The 17070-nt window shown below is 48.2% G+C and overlaps 2 protein-coding genes across 2 annotated transcripts in view; both read left to right on the top strand.

The window, feature by feature from the left end:
- LOC121276036 (lysyl oxidase homolog 3B-like) overlaps nucleotides 1-4798 on the top strand; it is a 68993-nt gene extending 64195 nt beyond the window's left edge. Inside the window, exon 4 of the mRNA XM_041183985.1 lies at nucleotides 4718-4798. Coding sequence (XP_041039919.1) covers nucleotides 4718-4798 — 81 coding nt within the window. The remainder of the gene's footprint in view (nucleotides 1-4717) is intronic.
- Nucleotides 4799-10208: 5410 nt separating this feature from the next.
- On the top strand, nucleotides 10209-15513 carry LOC121276027 (lysyl oxidase homolog 3B-like). The gene is made up of 3 exons (XM_041183972.1): nucleotides 10209-10497; nucleotides 11748-11911; nucleotides 15481-15513. The coding sequence occupies exons 1-3, from the start codon at nucleotides 10212-10214 to the stop codon at nucleotides 15511-15513; spliced, it is 483 nt and encodes a 160-aa protein (XP_041039906.1). The 5' UTR covers nucleotides 10209-10211.
- Nucleotides 15514-17070: the final 1557 nt, after the last annotated feature.

Here is a 17070-nt window from a genome sequence, read left to right as displayed (position 1 = left end):
TTCCACTCTCTGTAAATTGAGGTCATCCAAAACTCTGCTGCCCACGTTCCCCTGAGCTCGCTGACCTACACTGCTCCTCCTGGTCAAGCGATGCCTCGATTTTAAAATTCTCATCCTTGTTTTCAAACCCCCTCCATTCCCTTGCTCATCACTATCTTGGTAGACTTTTCCAGCCGCACACACATTCAGCAGTCAAGGCCCTACATTCTGAAATTCCCTCCTTACACAGAAGAGTAATTTGACAAGGAAGTATTCAATGAACGCATGGCACTAGGAAGTTCTGAGGAACAAAGGGGCCTTGGCCTGTGTGTCCATCGATCTCTGAAGGCGGAGGGGCATGTTAGTGGGGTGGTGAAAAAGGCATATGGCACTTGCCTTTATCAATCGAGGCATAGATGACAAAAGTAGGAGTCATGTTGGAGTTGTATAGAACCTTGGTGAGGCCACAGCTGGAGTACTGTGTGCATTCTGGTCGCCCACATGATAGGAAGGATGTGATTGCACTGGAGGGTGCAGAGGAGATTCACCAGGATGTTGCCTGGGATGAAACATTTAAGTTATGAAGAGAGGTTGGATAGACTTGGGTTGTTTTTGTTGGAACAGAGAAGACTGAGGGGTGACCTGATCGAGGTGTACAAGATTGTGAGGGGCATGGACAGGGTGAATATGGAGCAGCTGTTCTTCTTAGTTGAAGGGTCAGTCACGAGGGGACATAAGTTCAAGGTGAGGGGCAGGAGGTTTAGAGGGGATGTGAGGAAAAACTTTTTTACCCAGAGGGTGGTGATGATCTGGAATGTGCTGCCTGGAGGGTGGTGGAGGCGGGTTGCCTCACATCCTTTAAAATGTACCTGGATGAGCACTTGGCACATCATAACATTCAAGGTTGTCGGCCAAGTGCTGACAAATGGGATAAGGTAGGTAGGTCAGGTGTTTCTCATGTGTTAGTGCAGACTCGATGGGCTGAAGGCCTCTTCTTCTGCACTGTGTGATTCTGTGATACACCTCTCCATCTCTCTTTCTAAAAACTCTGGCTCCGTGTCAAATTTTGTTTTATAATGCTTCTGTGAAGAGCCTTGGGTGTTCTATTACGATAAGGTGCTATATAAATACAGGTTGTTGTTGTCTTGTTGTGAATATGAGAATTAAGGGGTGATCTGGTTGAGGTGCTAAAAAGGTGGAACTTGCTGTCAAATGGAGAGGTTGAAGCAGAGTAGTAACGAGGGCACAGATTTTGAAACAGCTGGCAGCTCACCAGCATCTTCTCAAAGGCAATTAGGGATGGGCAACAGATGTGGTTCTTGCCAGTGAAGCCCACATCCTGTGAAAGAATTTTTTAAAAAGCCAGCGGGGAGATGAGAGGTTTTTTTTAACTCAGCGAGTTGTTATGATCTGGAATGCCCTCTTGAACGGGGAAGGAAGCAGATTTAATAGTAATTTTCAAGAGCCAATTGGATTAATACTCTTTCAAGGAGCCAGCACAGGCAGATGGGCTGAATGGTCCTTTCTGTGCTGTAGGTTTCTGAGACATCGAACCGAGGCCACATCTGCTCTGTCTAATGTTTGGAAAAGACGGCATGGCATTAATGGAAACGGAGGGGGAACCTTCTCCCAGTGTCCTGGCAACATTCCTCCCTCCCTCAACACCAACACCATCAAAGAGCCAGCACAGGCATGAGGGCCAAATGACTGACTGCCTTCTGGGTCGTATCATTCCATGATTCAATGATGTGTTCAATGGGAGGCTTTTATGCATTCATGGAGGGAAAAGGAAATGGCAGATCTAGGGTTGGGGGTAGGGTGGGGAGAGGTAATTAGAGCTGGAGGAGGCTTGTGTGCAATATAAACACTGGCTGAGACCAGTCGGGCCAAATGGCCTGTTTCCATGCTGTCAACTTGAAGGAAATCCCCAGCAACACAGGTTCACAAGGAGGATGTTTCTACCCAAGAACGAAATTGAGTTTTGGAAAGAGACACACAGAAAGGTACTATAGGGAACGGTGTGAATAAGTGAAGTAGTGGCTAACAGGGATGAAATGTTCCGTCACTGCACGATGTTGGAGCATAGACAGCTCCTTGTTTTGGTCACTGTGTTGACATAAGCAAGTACGCACACAATCAGGTAGGTTAGCCCCTCGACAGGAGAGCTACTCAGCTTCTGCTGGAAAGGCTGATTCACCAACAGAGAGAACCCTGTCAATGGGACAGCAAAGAAGGAGCTGGGATCTCATTAGTCATTATTCTTTCAGAACCAGGGGCTATAATGTTCTGCCTTTCTAGGAATATATTAAACATCTCTTTAAAAGACCCGCACAGGCACGATGGGCTGAATGATCTTCATAGAATAGTGCAGCACAGAAGGAGGCCACTTGGTCCATCTCTTGAAGAGTAATCCAGTTAATCCTCTTTTTTTCTCAATCCCTGTAATTTGCTCTATCATTTGATGATTGGAATAGGAGTAGGCCACTCAGCCCCTCAATTCTGTGCCCACAATTCAGTGAGATAACAGCGAATCTACCTGTCTCATTTCCATAACCCTTAATACCCTTCTCAGGGCTAATTGTGTCCCATTCCCCACTGCTGGTCTCTGCCAGGTCTCTGAGTGGTTCTGACTCTTGGTGACGTTTAGACCAGAGGACAATGGATAATTTTATAAAACACAATTCTGCGGTCGAGTTATCAGAGAAATCGAGTTCAAATCTCACCGTGCCCTTTTAAGAATTTGGATTTGGTTTGAAAAAAAAAAAATCGGAAGTAACTGTCTGGCATCAGTAAAAGTGACCATGAAGCTGTTGGATTGTCCTAAAAACGCAACTGGTTTCTCTGGATTAGCCGCATCAGAACTGCTGATGGGCAGGAAACCTCGCACTCAGCTTCCCATTGCTGCTGAAGAAATGAATCCCAGGGATGACAGTCAGGGACTATCAGAAGGTTCAGGACCAAGAACAGTCCCAAAGACAGTGACAAGCTTCCACTTACAGTAGGCGGTACAGTACTAGAAACCTGCCCAGGCTGAACAGAGGTGGCAAGGTTTGGGTCAGGGCCTTAACAGAGAAGGCCTCGTGGTCCTGAGGAATGATGACGGTCTTGCTTGATCCATACCCCAGAAAGGACAATCAGACCGAACAGGAGAAGTCTTCTCCCCGTTCCTCGTGGCGAACCTCCTATCATACATTTGAGCGAATCAGGTGTGGAAACCCAAAAAATTGAAAGACCGAGCACTACGACTTCAACTCCAGAGTAACAAAATCAGCCCTAAACAACAGAGATTACCGCTGCTGCAAACTTGGAAAGAATGAGATCTGGAAGAAACGTAAAGCTGTCTGAACCTGTAAAGTTAGAGATGTAAGTATTATTGTAAATACATTTGGGTAAAGAATTGGGGGGAGGTGTAGTATTAGGGTGTTCAGGATTGCAAAGGTTAATGTGGGACGAGAGAACGAGTACCGCCCACATTATGATGCAGAGAGTCACATGTGAGTAATGGAGTGTGGTGGTGAGTCATGTAGAAGTCAACATGAAGATAGCACCCAGTCAGGTGTATATGCCTCTAGTTATGTGTTAATAATGAACAGTTATTGTCCAACCACACAAGCCTCTAGACCTCTTCATGAGACAACAAACAACCTTACAACAGAAACCTGTTGCCCTTACCTGGTGTATGTGACTCTGGTCCTGCATTAACATGGTTAACCCTTAATTGCCCTCTAACGAGGCCAATTGCATTAAGACCAGCAGTACAAGAAGGCGGCTCACCACCTCCTCAGGAGAAGCAGGGACAAGTATTAAATGCTGGCCTTGCCAGCGATGCAACATCCTGAAAATGAATTTTCAAGCAAGCAGGATGTTTTCCTGTGGAAGGGTCATGAGGACTTGAAACATCGGATCTTTTCTTCTCCGCCGATGCTGCCAGACCTGCTGAGTTTTTCCAGGTAATTCTGTTTTTGTTTTGGCTTTCCAGCATCCACAGTTTTTTGTTTTTATCGGGATGTTTTTTGTTCTGTAATTCTTTCAGAAGCAAGGTTGTAATGGCCTCTGTGTGTCTGATAGATAACCCCATTCCCCATTCCTCATCTCCTCTGCCCTCTCTCTGGGTGGATACCATTCCATTCTGGAGGTCAGTAGGTCATTTTAGGAAGCAGAGGCTGTCCCGTTACAGACAAACAGGCTTCCAATCTTATCTTTGAACGGGGCTCAGAGGACTGAAAACCAGCCACTGGAGCCCCAGGACCTCAATCAACTAGTGCTCCCATAGATCCGCAGCTGCCTGGGAGGAGGCTGTGCGGAATCAGTGAGTTCAGAAGCTGAGAAATTATTTTATAACTTCTCCCTTTATAGTTGCTGCTGTTCTATTTTGGAAACCTCAAACCTCTTGTCTCATCTTTACACCATGCCATTACCTGACCCTACTGCTGCTCCATGTTGCCCACGATCGTGCTCTTCCCTCAGGGTCAGAAACGTTGTGCATTCAAGGCCCACTCGGGGGCTTGGGCCCATAATCCAGGTTGACTTTCCCATTTTCAGTGCTGCTCTGTCGGAAGTTCCCTCTTTTGTTAAACCAGGGCCCTGTCTGCCCTCAGGTGGATGTAGTAGATCCCTTGGGCACTACTTGAAGAAGACCAGAGGTGTCCAGTGCCCTGGATAATATTTATACCTCAACCATCGTCACCAAAAGAAAACAGATTATCTGGCTATTTATGAAACTTTGGTTTGGCCTCAGCTGCAGTATTGTGTTCAATTCCGAGCACCTCACTTTGGGAAGGATGTCAAGGCCTTGGAGAGGACACTAGAAGAGATTTAACGGAACGGTTCCTGGGATGAAGAACTGGAGAAGCTGAGAAACCTAGAGCAGTTAAGAGATTTGATAGAAATGTTCAAAATGATGTGTTATTTTGATGGGAGTCGACAGGAAACTATTTCCACTGGCAGGAGGGTCAGTAACCAGAAGACACAGATTTTAAATAACTGGCAAAAGAACCAAAGGAGAGATGAAACAAAATGCCTTTCTACACCGCAAGTTGTCGTGATCTTAAATGTTGTCTGAAAAGGTGGTAGAAGCAGACTCAGTGGTAACTTTTGAAGGAAACTTGACGATATTTCTCGACATTCGAAGAGAAGTCACCAGGAGCGGGACTTTGAGAGAGCTATCCAATTAGTTCCTGTCACCCCTGTTAAGAGCTAGCGCAGGTACAACAGGCTGAATGGCTTCCTTCTCTACTGTAGCATTCTGCGATTCTATATCGTATTTCTGTTTATGGGATCTTACTGTGCGTACATTGCCTGCTGTTCGACGTGCTCCATTGGTTGTAAAGTGTTCCGGGAGGCCCTGAGGTCATTAATTACCATGTGTAAGTGTGAGTTCCTTCATTTATTCTTTTCTTTCTGTCCATTCGTCGCAGCGAGACTACATTAGCTGGTGCTGGGGATGTGACAGATGTTTCTGGTGTTGTGACAATCTGTTGCTGTGCTGGGAAACTCTGTCAAGCTTGCATGTGGCCTGGGTGAGGGGCAGCCTGACCTGGCCCTGTGCCTGAACCCAGGATCACACTCTGGTTGTTTACAGTCTAACTAGAATACTCGTGGCCTGATATCCCCAAAACTGTGCCTCACTTCCAGAAACGCTGACACAACTTGGTCAGTAAACATACTACATTCAGCAATGCCCCCGGGAGACTTTAGCAAGCAGCCTGTTCACACTGTGTTACTCTGTCAGCTACTGGGTTAGTCTTTCCCTGCCTCTCTCTGTCTCTATCTGTGTCTGTCCCTTGCTGCCTCGTAATAAATCTGTCTCTTTTTCTCTCTTGCTCTCCATGTCTTTCTAACTCTTTCTGTTTCTCTTTCTGCCTCTATTTCTCGATCCCTCTTTTAATTCTCTGATTCTCTGTCTCTCTCTCTCTGTCCTCTCTTTTTCTCTCTCTCTCTGTCTCTCAACCTCTTGTTGCCTCTCTTTGTCTCTCTCTTTCTCTCTCCTTCTGTCTCTGTCTCCCTCTCTCCTCTCTCCCTGTCTCCCTCTCTCTCTGTCTCACTCTCTGTCTCTGTCTGTTGCTCTCTCCTCTCTCTCTCTCTCTGTCGTCTGTGTGTCTCTCTGTGCCCCTGCTCTCTCCCCTGTCTCTCCCTCTTATCGCTCACTAACCCTTGGCTCCTTATCCTTTGCCAGACACTTCAGAAAGAAATAGAAACAAAAAAACTGCGGATGCTGGAAATCCAAACAAAAACAGAATTACCTGGGAAAACTCAGCAGGTCTGGCAGCATCGGCGGAGAAGAAAAGAGTTGACGTTTCGAGTCCTCATGACCCTTCGACAGAACACTGGTCACGAGGACTCCGAAACGTCAACTCTTTTCTTCTCCGCCGCTGCTGCCAGACCTGCTGGGTTTTTCCAGGTATTCTGTTTTTACTTCAGAAAGAAGTGGTTCCCATCTGTTGCCAGATTCCGTTGGCTGCGGAAAGCAAACTCGACAGCTCCTCAGATCCCGAGCTCTGCTGTTTACCTCACTCTGTCTCTTTAGATGTTTCAATCCTTTAATTGGATGTTGGACCGTAGCAATATAGTTATTTAAGATATCCAGGGACATGGGGATAGTGTGGGAAAATGACGTGACATAAAAGATCAGGCATGATCGAGCTGAATTGGTGGAGGCTGGCTCGAGGGGCCAAACAGCCTACACCTGCTGCCGCTTCCTCTGTTGCTATCTTTGCGGTGACCAGGCACGCTATCACCTAGGTAACCGAGGTGGCGAGTAATGAACCAGATCATGTGAAGTGAGCACTTTAATATTGTGATAATGTTCAAGACCAATTTAGAAAGAAGAAAAGTGGAATTCAAAATCAAAAAAAAAACAAAGTGGATTGGAGCTGATTTTAGGAAGCGCTTGAAATCCTTTAGCATCTTTTCACTGACTTCAGGATCTCCCAAAACGCTTTGCAGACAGTGGAGTGATTTTGAAGCACAGTAGCTGATTCGGGCACAGCAAGCTCTCACAAATGACAACAATGACCGGATAATCAGTCCTTTTAACAATGTTTGTCGAGGGAATAAATATTGGCCAGGGCACCAGGGAGAGCTCCCCTGCCCTTCTTCAAAATAGCATCGTGTCCACCTGAGGGGACAGACACGGCTCTTGTTTGACTTCTCATCCAAAAAAACGGCACCTCCAACTGCGCAGCACTTGCCTTTGTACTGCACCAGAGTGTTAGGTCTGGAAAATTATAGGATCAGGTCTCCAGCCACAACCTTCTGAGATAGGTGTGGGAATGCTGAGTCGAGCCTAACGGAGATGAAAAGCGAACTAGTTGAGGGGAGGTGGAAGGGGGAATTGGCACACAGAATATTAATAACGTGTTAGTTGTAAAAAAGAGATTGCAGAATAATTATAGGCCATTAAACAAGAAACAAAGCACCATTTGTTTTAGGATGATGCAGACAGGTAAGGGGTTAGAAACAAACTCAATTTGACAGATGTGAGTTGTGAGCGACTGTGTCAAAAATCAAACAAGGTTGGGAGGGAACATGAAGCGTAAACAACCTCGACAAATATTGAAAGGGAGAGGAATAGATGTTAAGAGGGGAAGGCTGAATGTGCCCTATGTACTCTGGGAGGAGAGGATTGTCGATGTTAAATAATGGTGGTTGATATCTGACATATATAGAAAGCATAGCACAGAATTAGGGCCATTCGGCCCAACTGGTCCATGCTGGTGTTTATGCCCCACACGAACGTCCTCCCACTCCCCACACCTTGTCTCATCCCATCCACATATTCCTTTCTCTTTCTCGCGTTTGCCTAGCTCCTCCTTCAGTGCATCCATGAGATTCATCTCAGCCACACCCTGTGTGGAAAGAAAATTGTAGCTTCAGCATTTATTTGCTGTGTTTTTACAGGGTTGGACTTGAAGGAACATCTTGTGCAGAGTGAGGGGGGAAAACGAAGGGTGAGAGTGAGGAGGCTACGATCTCTCTCCTTCATCACAGGGTAAATGCTTGTGGATGTAGTTAATAAATATTTCACATGGGTCTTTATTAAAGAGAAGTATGTGAGAGAGAGAGACAACTCTTCCATGGGTCAATCAGTGACCACTGTCATCGTCTGTTACTGTGCCTCAATGAGGTCTTGCTGCTGTGGTACAGGAAGAGACAGGGTCGGAATTTACTCTTGAAAGCACTGAGGGAGAGAGAGAGCTGAGCTCCACAGATACTGCTTCATCTTAGCCTCCCGCACCAGGGGTTTGAGGTCTGAACCACTGGATGGTGCTAGCATGGTGAGGGGGGGGGGGGGGGGGGGGGGGGGGGGGTGGTGCACAGGCCAACTCATCAGCTTGGGGTATAACTGAGGGACAGTGGCTCGCTAACCCTCACACACAAGAGTTGTGGCCCTTTGGGGGAGGCCGAGAGAGAACCAGGATGTCTGTATCCCTGGGTGATCCCAGACTCTTCTGGAGATGAAGGGCAGAAGCTGAGGGGACCTTGGACAGGTGGTTGGGGGTGGGTGGGGTGGGGGTGGGGGGGGGGGGCGGGGTGGGGGGGTTGTTGGGTGGGGGAGGTGGGGTGGTGGAATGAGGGAGGGTGAAAGAAGGGGGGGGCGGGGCACAGTAAACTGACAAACTGTGACATTCATTTCAAAAATAAACCTTTTTATCACGACAGCTCCCACTCCGCATACAGTAAGATCCCACAAACTGCACTGATGTCAGAGGTTAGTTAATCTGTGAATTTTTTTCAATGGGAGGGGAGGCAGGGGAGTTTCCCTGGTGTCCTGGGCCAATATTTAACCCTCTGCTCACATCACTAAAAAACAGATTGTCTGGGCATTGCTGTTTGTGGGATGTTGCTGGGTTTCCCGCCATTATAACAGTGACTACACTTCCAAAGTACCTCATTGGTTGTAAAACACTTCAGGATGTTCTAAGGTGGTGAAAGGTGCTATAGAAATGCAAGATTTTTTGCACTTACCCATGTTGATCCTACCTGATATTAATTCATTTGCTTCAAAGATATAATAAATATTTTCTTCCTTTGCATTCTCCCTTCTCACTGCCACTCTCTCCCTCCCTTCCCTCATCCCTCATTCCCTCACTCCACACGCTCCCTCCCTCCTCCCCCAACTCCATCCTTCCCTCACTCCTGCTCCTCCTCTCATCTTTCCTTTCACTTTCCTAACTCCCCACTTCCCCTCCCTACCTTTGCCCTCATTGCCCACATCTCCCCATCCCGTTCGCTTTCTCCTGACTCTCCTCACCTCTCAATGGCTCCCTTACTCCATCTCCTCTCACTCCCCATTCCTTCACCCTTCCGCTGCCTTCCCTTATCCTGCTCCCTCATCTATCCTCTTCCATGCCCCACTACCTCCCCTTCTCCCCCCCACCCTCTCTCCTTGCTCCCTGCCACTTCACCTACCCCCTCCCCTCCGGCCTGCACCCTCCACCTTCCCTACCCCGTCATGCTCCTACTACTTCCCCTACTCCCTCCCCTCCTCCTGCTTCCTCCACCTCCCCTACCCCGTCATGCTCCTACTACTTCCCCTACTCCCTCCCCTCCTCCTGCTTCTCCACCTCCCCTTACCCTGTCATGCTCCCTCTACTTCCCCTACTCCCTCCCCTCCTCCGCTTCCTCCACCTCCCCTACCCCGTCATGCTCCTACTACTTCCCCTACTCCCTCCCCTCCTCCTGCTTCCTCCACCTCCCCTACCCTGTCATGCTCCCCTCTACTTCCCCTACTCCTCCCCTCCTCCTGCTTCCTCCACCTCCCCTACCCTGTCATGCTCCCTCTACTTCCCCTACTTCCCTCCCCTCCTCCTGCTTCCTCCACCCTCCCCTACCCTGTCATGCTCCCTCTACTTCCCCTACTCCCTCCCCTCCTCCTGCTTCCTCCACCTCCCCTACCCTGTCATGCTCCCTCTACTTCCCTTACTCCCTCCCCTCCTCTTGCCCCCCACTATTTCCCCGACTCCCTCCACTCCTCCTGCTCCCTCCACTTTCCCTACCCCTGCGCTTCCTCTCGTCCCCCTCCTCTCGTCCCTCCACTTCCCCAAACCCCATGCCCTCCTCTTGCTGCCTCCACTTGCCATTCCCCCTTCCCTCCTCTGACTCCCCACTCTTTTCTCTTCCCTCCTGCCCTCTCTTTCTTTCCTACACCCCCCCCCACCCCCGCCAACACCCCCACCACTTCCCCTTCATCTCCCCCCCTCCCTCGGATCTCCCCGTCGACAGGGTGTGAGATGTGGGACCCACGTGTGACACTAACGCTCCTGGGGATATGGGTGCTGACGGTGTGTGGTCAGCAGATGACGCAGATGCCCCCTCACGGGGAGAAGGTGGCGGTCCGAATGTCGGGCTATCCTCGCAAGCACAACGAGGGCCGAGTGGAGGTCCTCTATGAGGGAGAGTGGGGGACCATCTGTGACGACGACTTCAAGCTGGAGAATGCCATGGTTCTGTGCAGGATGATGGGTTTCACGACAGCCACAGGGTGGACCCACAGCGCCAAGTATGGCAAAGGGACAGGTGAGACCACTCGGGTGTTCCCAGTGACCCCCTTTGCTCTGATCTGTAACCTGAGGGTTAAGCAATCAGACAGATTTGACAGAACCATCCCAATCAGACGAGACCCTCCCATAGAATCACACAGCATAACAGGAGACTATTCAGCCCATCATGCCTATGCCAGCTCTTTGAAGTAGCTGCTTTGACAGCACCTTCCACACCCACTACCATCTGGAAGGACAAGGACAGCAGATAGATGGGAACACCACCACCTGGAAGTTTCCCTCCAAGTCACTCACCATCCTGACTTGGAAATATATCACCATTCCTTCACTGTCGCTGGGGCAAAATCCTGGAACTCCCTCCCTAACAGCACTGTGGGTGTACCTACACCACAGGGACTGCAGCGGTTCAAGAAGGCAGCTCACCACCACCTTCTCAAGGGCAACTAGGGACGGGCAATAAATGCTGGGCCCAGCCAGCGAAGCCCACATCCCACATAATCGAATAAAACAAAGTCCATTTGGCCCTTCGAACCTGCTCTGCCAGTCAATAAAATCATGACTAACCTTTTGCCTCAACCTCACCCTCTTGGACTGTCCCAGATAGATTCCAAAAATCTATTCCTGCCTCTCTTGAATATAACCACGCGAGGCATTCTTCCAAAGATTCTGAACCATTTGACTGAAGAAATGTCTTATTATCTAAGAGCTGTATGGCTGAACCCTCACTGACCCCATGTTGTCCAGGCAGCGGGAAGCAGCTTCTCAGCATCTACCCTGTCAAAGCTCCAAGAGTTTTATGGCTTTTGTTAAAATCACTTCTCATCTTCTAATCTCCAGGCCTATTTTTACTCAAGCGCTCCCTGTAGGACGGATCCCGACATTCCAAGAATCAGTCCAGTCAGTATCCTGATCCTGGGAGCTATCCAATTAATCCCAAATTCCGCTTCTTTTCCTATGGTCTCTGCTCATCGCCCCCTTCAAGTATTTATCCAATTCTGTTTAAAAGTTATTATTGGATCTGCTTCCACCAGCCTTTCAGGTAGAGCATTCCAGGTCACAGCCACTCATGATGTAAAAAATTCTCCACATCTCCCCTCAACTCTTTGGCCAGTCTGTTTAAATTTGTACCTCTGGTTACTGAACTTCCTGTTCCTGGAGATAGTTTCCCTGGAACCATTCTTGTCAATTCATTGCACCTACTCTAATCACTTTTTAAAGAGGGGCAGAATATGGCAAATACAAATCACCTTTCCAATTGCTTTCCAGGGAGGGTGTGGCTGGATAACTTGGAATGTCTGGGGACAGAGAAGGATATCTCCGAGTGCAAGTCCCTAGGCTGGGGTCAAACCGACTGCACCCACGAGGAGGATGCCGGAGTCATCTGCAAGGATGAGAGGATCCCTGGATATATAGACTCGAACGTCATTTCGGTAATGAACCACTCCTACAAAGTGCAACACCGAACCTCACTGACCGGGAAGGTGTTAGATCAGGATGATGTTAGCTCAGGAAGGTGTTAGCTCAGGAAGGTGTTAGCTCAGGAAGGTGTTAGCTCAGGAGGATGTTAGCTCAGGAAGGTGTTAGCTCAGGATGGTGTTAGCTCAGGATGATGTTAGCTCAGGAAGGTGTTAGCTCAGGATGATGTTAGCTCAGGAAGGTGTTAACTCAGGATGATGTTAGCTCAGGAAGGTGTTAGCTCAGGAAGGTGTTAGCTCAGGAAGGTGTTAGCTCAGGATGATGTTAGCTCAGGAAGGTGTTAGCTCAGGAAGGTGTTAGCTCAGGAAGATGTTAGCTCAGGATGATGTTAACTCAGGATGATGTTAGCTCAGGATGATGTTAGCTCAGGATGATGTTAGCTCAGGATGATGTTAGCTCAGGATGATGTTAGTTCAGGATGATGTTCGCTCAGGATGATGTTAGCTCAGGAAAGTGTTAGCTCAGGATGATGTTAGCTCATGATGATGTTAGCTCAGCAAGGTGTTAGCTCAGGAAGTGTTAGCTCAGGAAGGTGTTAGCTCAGGAAGGTATTAGCTCAGGAAGGTGTTAGCTCAGGATGATGTTAGCTCAGGAAGGTGTTAGGTCAGGAAGGTGTTAGCTCAGGAAGGTGTTAGCTCAGGAAGGTGTTAGCTCAGAAAGGTGTTAGCTCAGGAAGGTGTTAGCTCAGGAAGGTGTTAGCTCAGGAAGGTGTTAGCTCAGGAAGGTGTTAGCTCAGGATGATGTTAGCTCAGGATGATGTTAGCTCAGGAAGGTATTAGCTTAGGAAGGTGTTAGCTCAGGAAGGTTTTAGCTCAGGAAGGTGTTAGCTCAGTAAGGTATTAGCTCCGGAAGGTGTTAGCTCAGGAAGGTGTTAGCTCAGGAAGGTGTTAGCTCAGGAAGGTGTTAGTTCAGGAAGGTGTTAGCTCAGGATGATGTTAGCTCAGGAAGGTGTTAGCTCAGGATGATGTTAGCTCAGGAAGGTGTTCGCTCAGGAAGGTGTTAGCTCAGGAAGGTGTTAGCTCAGGAAGGTGTTAGCTCAGGAAGGTGTTAGCTCAGTATGATGTTAGCTCAGGATGATGTTAGCTCAGGATGATGTTAGCTCAGGAAGGTGTGAGCTCAGGAAGGTGTGAGCTCAGGAAGGTGTTAGCTCAGGATGGTGTTAGCTCAGGATGATGTTAGCTCAGGATGGTGTTAGCTCAGGAAGGTGTTAGCTCAGGAAGGTGTTAGCTCAGGATGGTGTTAGCTCAGGATGATGTTAGCTCAGGAAGGTGTTAGCTCAGGATGATGTTAGCTCAGGAAGGTGTTAGCTCAGGATGATGTTAGCTCAGGAAGGTGTTAGCTCAGGAAGGTATTAGCTCAGGAAGGTGTTAGCTCAGGATGATGTTAGCTCAGGAAGGTGTTAGCTCAGGAAGGTGTTAGCTCAGGATGATGTTTGCTCAGGATGATGTTAGCTCAGGATGATGTTAGCTCAGGATGATGTTAGCTCAGGATGATGTTAGCTCAGGATGATGTTAGCTCAGGAAGGTGTTAGCTCAGGAAGGTGTTAGCTCAGGATGATGTTAGCTCAGGAAGGTATTAGCTCAGGATGATGTTAGCTCAGGATGATGTTAGCTGAGGAAGGTGTTAGCTCAGGAAGGTGTTAGCTCAGGATGATGTTAGCTCAGGATGATGTTAGCTGAGGAAGGTGTTAGCTCAGGAAGGTGTTAGCTCAGGATGATGTTAGCTCAGGAAGGTATTAGCTCAGGAAGGTGTTAGCTCAAGATGATGTTAGCTCAGGAAGGTGTTAGATCAGGAAGGTGTTAGCTCAGGAAGGTGTTAGCTCAGGAAGGTGTTAGCTCAGGAAGGTGTTAGCTCAGGAAGGTGTTATCTCAGGAAGGTGTTATCTCAGGATAATGTTAGCTCAGGACGGTGTTAGGTCAGGAAGGTGTTAGGTCAGGAAGGTGTTAGCTCAGGATGATGTTAGCTCAGGAGGGTGTTAGCTCAGGAAGGTGTTAGCTCAGGATGGTGTTAGCTCAGGAAGGGGTTAGCTCAGGATGATGTTAGCTCAGGATGATGTTAGCTTAGGATGATGTTAGGTCAGGAATGTGTTAGCTCAGGAAGGTGTTAGCTCCGGATGATGTTAGCTCAGGAAGGTGTTAGCTCAGGATGATGTTAGCTCAGGAAGGTGTTAGCTCAGGATGATGTTCGCTCAGCAAGGTGTTAGCTCGGAAGGTGTTAGCTCAGGATGATGTTAGCTCAGGAAGGTATTAGCTCAGGTAGGTGTTAGCTCAGGAAGGTGTTTGCTCAGGAAGGTGTTAGCTCAGGATGATGTTAGCTCAGGACGATGTTAGCTCAGGAAGGTGTTAGCTCAGGAAGGTGTTAGCTCAGGATGATGTTAGCTCAGGAAGGTGTTAGCTCAGGATGATGTTAGCTGAGGAAGGTGTTAGCTCAGGAAGGTGTTAGCTCAGGAATGTGTTAGCTCAGGATGATGTTAGCTCAGGAAGGTGTTAGCTCAGGATGATGTTAGCTCAGGAAGGTGTTAGATCAGGATGATGTTCGCTCAGCAAGGTGTTAGCTCAGGAAGGTGTTAGCTCAGGAAGGTGTTAGCTCTGGATGATGTTAGCTCAGGAAGGTGTTAGCTCAGGAAGGTGTTTGCTCAGGATGATGTTAGCTCAGGAAGGTATTAGCTCAGGAAGGTGTTAGCTCAGGAAGGTGTTTGCTCAGGAAGGTGTTAGCTCAGGATGATGTTAGCTCAGGACGATGTTAGCTCAGGAAGGTGTTAGCTCAGGAAGGTGTTAGCTCAGGATGATGTTAGCTCAGGAAGGTGTTAGCTCAGGATGATGTTAGCTCAGGAAGGTGTTAGCTCAGGAAGGTGTTAGCTCAGGAAGGTGTTAGCTCAGGATGATGTTAGCTCAGGAAGGTGTTAGCTCAGGAAGGTGTTAGCTCAGGAAAGTGTTAGCTCAGGATGGTGTTATCTCAGGAAGGTGTTAGCTCAGGAAGGTGTTAGCTCAGGATGGTGTTAGCTCAGGAAGGTGTTAGCTCAGGAAGTTGTTAGCTCAGGAAGGTGTTAGCTCAGGAAGGTGTTAGCTCAGGATGATGTTAGCTCAGGAAGGTGTTAGCTCAGGATGATGTTAGCTCAGGAAGGTGTTAGCTCAGGAAGGTGTCAGCTCAGGAAGGTGTTAGCTCAGGAAGTTGTTAGCTCAGGATGATGTTAGCTCAGGAAGGTGTTAGCTCAGGAAGGTGTTAGCTCAGGAAGGTGTTAGCTCAGGAAGGTATTAGCTGAGGAAGGTGTTAGCTCAGGAAGGTGTTAGCTCAGGAAGGTATTAGCTCAGGATGGTTTTAGCTTAGGAAGGTGTTAGTTCAGGATGATGTTAGCTCAGGATGATGTTAGCTCAGGATGATGTTAGCTGAGGAAGGTGTTAGCTCTGGAAGGTGTTAGCGCAGGAAGGTGTTTGCTCAGGATGATGTTTGCTCAGGATGATGTTAGCTCAGGATGATGTTAGCTCAGGAAGGTGTTAGCTCAGGATGATGTTATCTCCGGAAGGTATTAGATCAGGAAGGTGTTAGCTCAGGATAATGTTAGCTCAGGAAGGTGTTAGCTCAGGATGATGTTAGCTCAGGAAGGTGTTAGCTCAGGAAGGTGTTAGCTCAGGAAGGTGTTAGCTCAGGATGATGTTAGCTCAGGAAGGTGTTAGCTCAGGAAGGTGTTAGCTCAGGAAAGTGTTAGCTCAGGATGGTGTTATCTCAGGAAGGTGTTAGCTCAGGAAGGTGTTAGCTCAGGATGGTGTTAGCTCAGGAAGGTGTTAGCTCAGGATGATGTTAGCTCAGGAAGGTGTTAGCTCAGGATGATGTTAGCTCAGGAAGGTGTTAGCTCATAATGATGTTAGCTCAGGAAGGTGTTAGCTCAGGAAAGTGTTAGCTCAGGATGATGTTAGCTCAGGAAGGTGTTAGCTCAGGAAGGTGTTAGCTCAGGAAGGTGTTAGCTCAGGAAGGTGTTAGCTCAGGATGATGTTAGCTCAGGAAGGTGTTAGCTCAGGATGATGTTAGCTCAGGAAGGGGTTAGCTCAGGAAAGTGTCAGCTCAGGAAGGTGTTAGCTCAGGATGTTGTTAGCTCAGGATGATGTTAGCTCAGGAAGGTGTTACCTCAGGATGATGTTGGCTCAGGAAGGTGTTAGCTCAGGAAGTTGTTAGCTCAGGATGATGTTAGCTCAGGATGATGTTAGCTCAGGATGATGTTAGCTCAGGAAGGTGTTAGCTCAGGAAGGTGTTAGCTCCGGAAGGTATTAGCTCAGGAAGGTGTTAGCTCAGGAAGATATTAGCTCAGGAAGGTGTTAGCTCAGGAAGGTGTTAGCTCAGGAAGGTATTAGCTCAGGAAGGTGTTAGCTCAGGAAGGTGTTAGCTCAGGATGATGTTAGCTCAGGAAGGTGTTAGCTCAGGAAGGTGTTAGCTCAGGAAGGTGTTAGCTCAGGAAGGTGTTAGCTCAGGATGATGTTAGCTCAGGAAGGTGTTAGCTCAGGAAGGTGTTAGCTCAGGATGGTGTTAGCTCAGGAAGGTGTTAGCTCAGGAAGGTGTTAGCTCAGGAAGGTGTTAGCTCAGGATGATGTTATCTCAGGAAGGTGTTTGCTCAGAATGATGTTAGCTCAGGAGAGTGTTAGCTCAGGAAGGTGTTAGCTCAGGATGATGTTAGCTCAGGAAGGTGTTAGCTCCGGAAGGTGTTAGCTCAGGAAGGTGTTAGCTCAGGATGATGTTAGCTCAGGAAGGTGTTAGCTCAGGAAGGTGTTAGCTCAGGAAGGTGTTAGCTCAGGAAGGTGTTAGCTCAGGAAGGTGTTAGCTCAGGAAGGTGTTAGCTCAGGAATGTGTTAGCTCAGGAAGGTGTTAGCTCAGGATGATGTTAGCTCAGGATGATGTTAGCTCAGGAAGGTGTTAGCTCAGGAAGGTGTTAGCTCAGGATGATAGCTCAGGAAGGTGTTAGCTCAGGAATGTTTTAGCTCAGGAAGGTAGTTAGCTCACGAAGGTGTTAGCTCAGGAAGGTGTTAGCTCAGGAAGGTGTTAGCTCAGGAAGGTGTTAGCTCAGGAAGGTGTTAGCTCAGGAAGGTGTTAGCTCAGGAAGGTGTTAGCTCAGGAAGGTGTTAGC

Source organism: Carcharodon carcharias, chromosome 1, assembly GCF_017639515.1.
Source record: "Carcharodon carcharias isolate sCarCar2 chromosome 1, sCarCar2.pri, whole genome shotgun sequence".
Classification (NCBI taxonomy): domain Eukaryota; kingdom Metazoa; phylum Chordata; class Chondrichthyes; order Lamniformes; family Lamnidae; genus Carcharodon; species Carcharodon carcharias.
This window is presented reverse-complemented; position numbering and strand designations above follow the sequence as displayed.

What these genes read in the sequence shown, in the direction of transcription:
- LOC121276027 (XM_041183972.1), top strand. Translation starts at nt 10,212, where the DNA reads ATGTGGGACCCACGTGTGACACTAACGCTCCTGGGGATATGGGTGCTG. An exon ending in CAAGTATGGCAAAGGGACAG is followed by an intron (nt 10,498 to 11,747) that starts GTGAGACCACTC and finishes ATTGCTTTCCAG; the next exon opens with GGAGGGTGTGGCTGGATAAC. An exon ending in TAGACTCGAACGTCATTTCG is followed by an intron (nt 11,912 to 15,480) that starts GTAATGAACCAC and finishes TATCTCCGGAAG; the next exon opens with GTATTAGATCAGGAAGGTGT.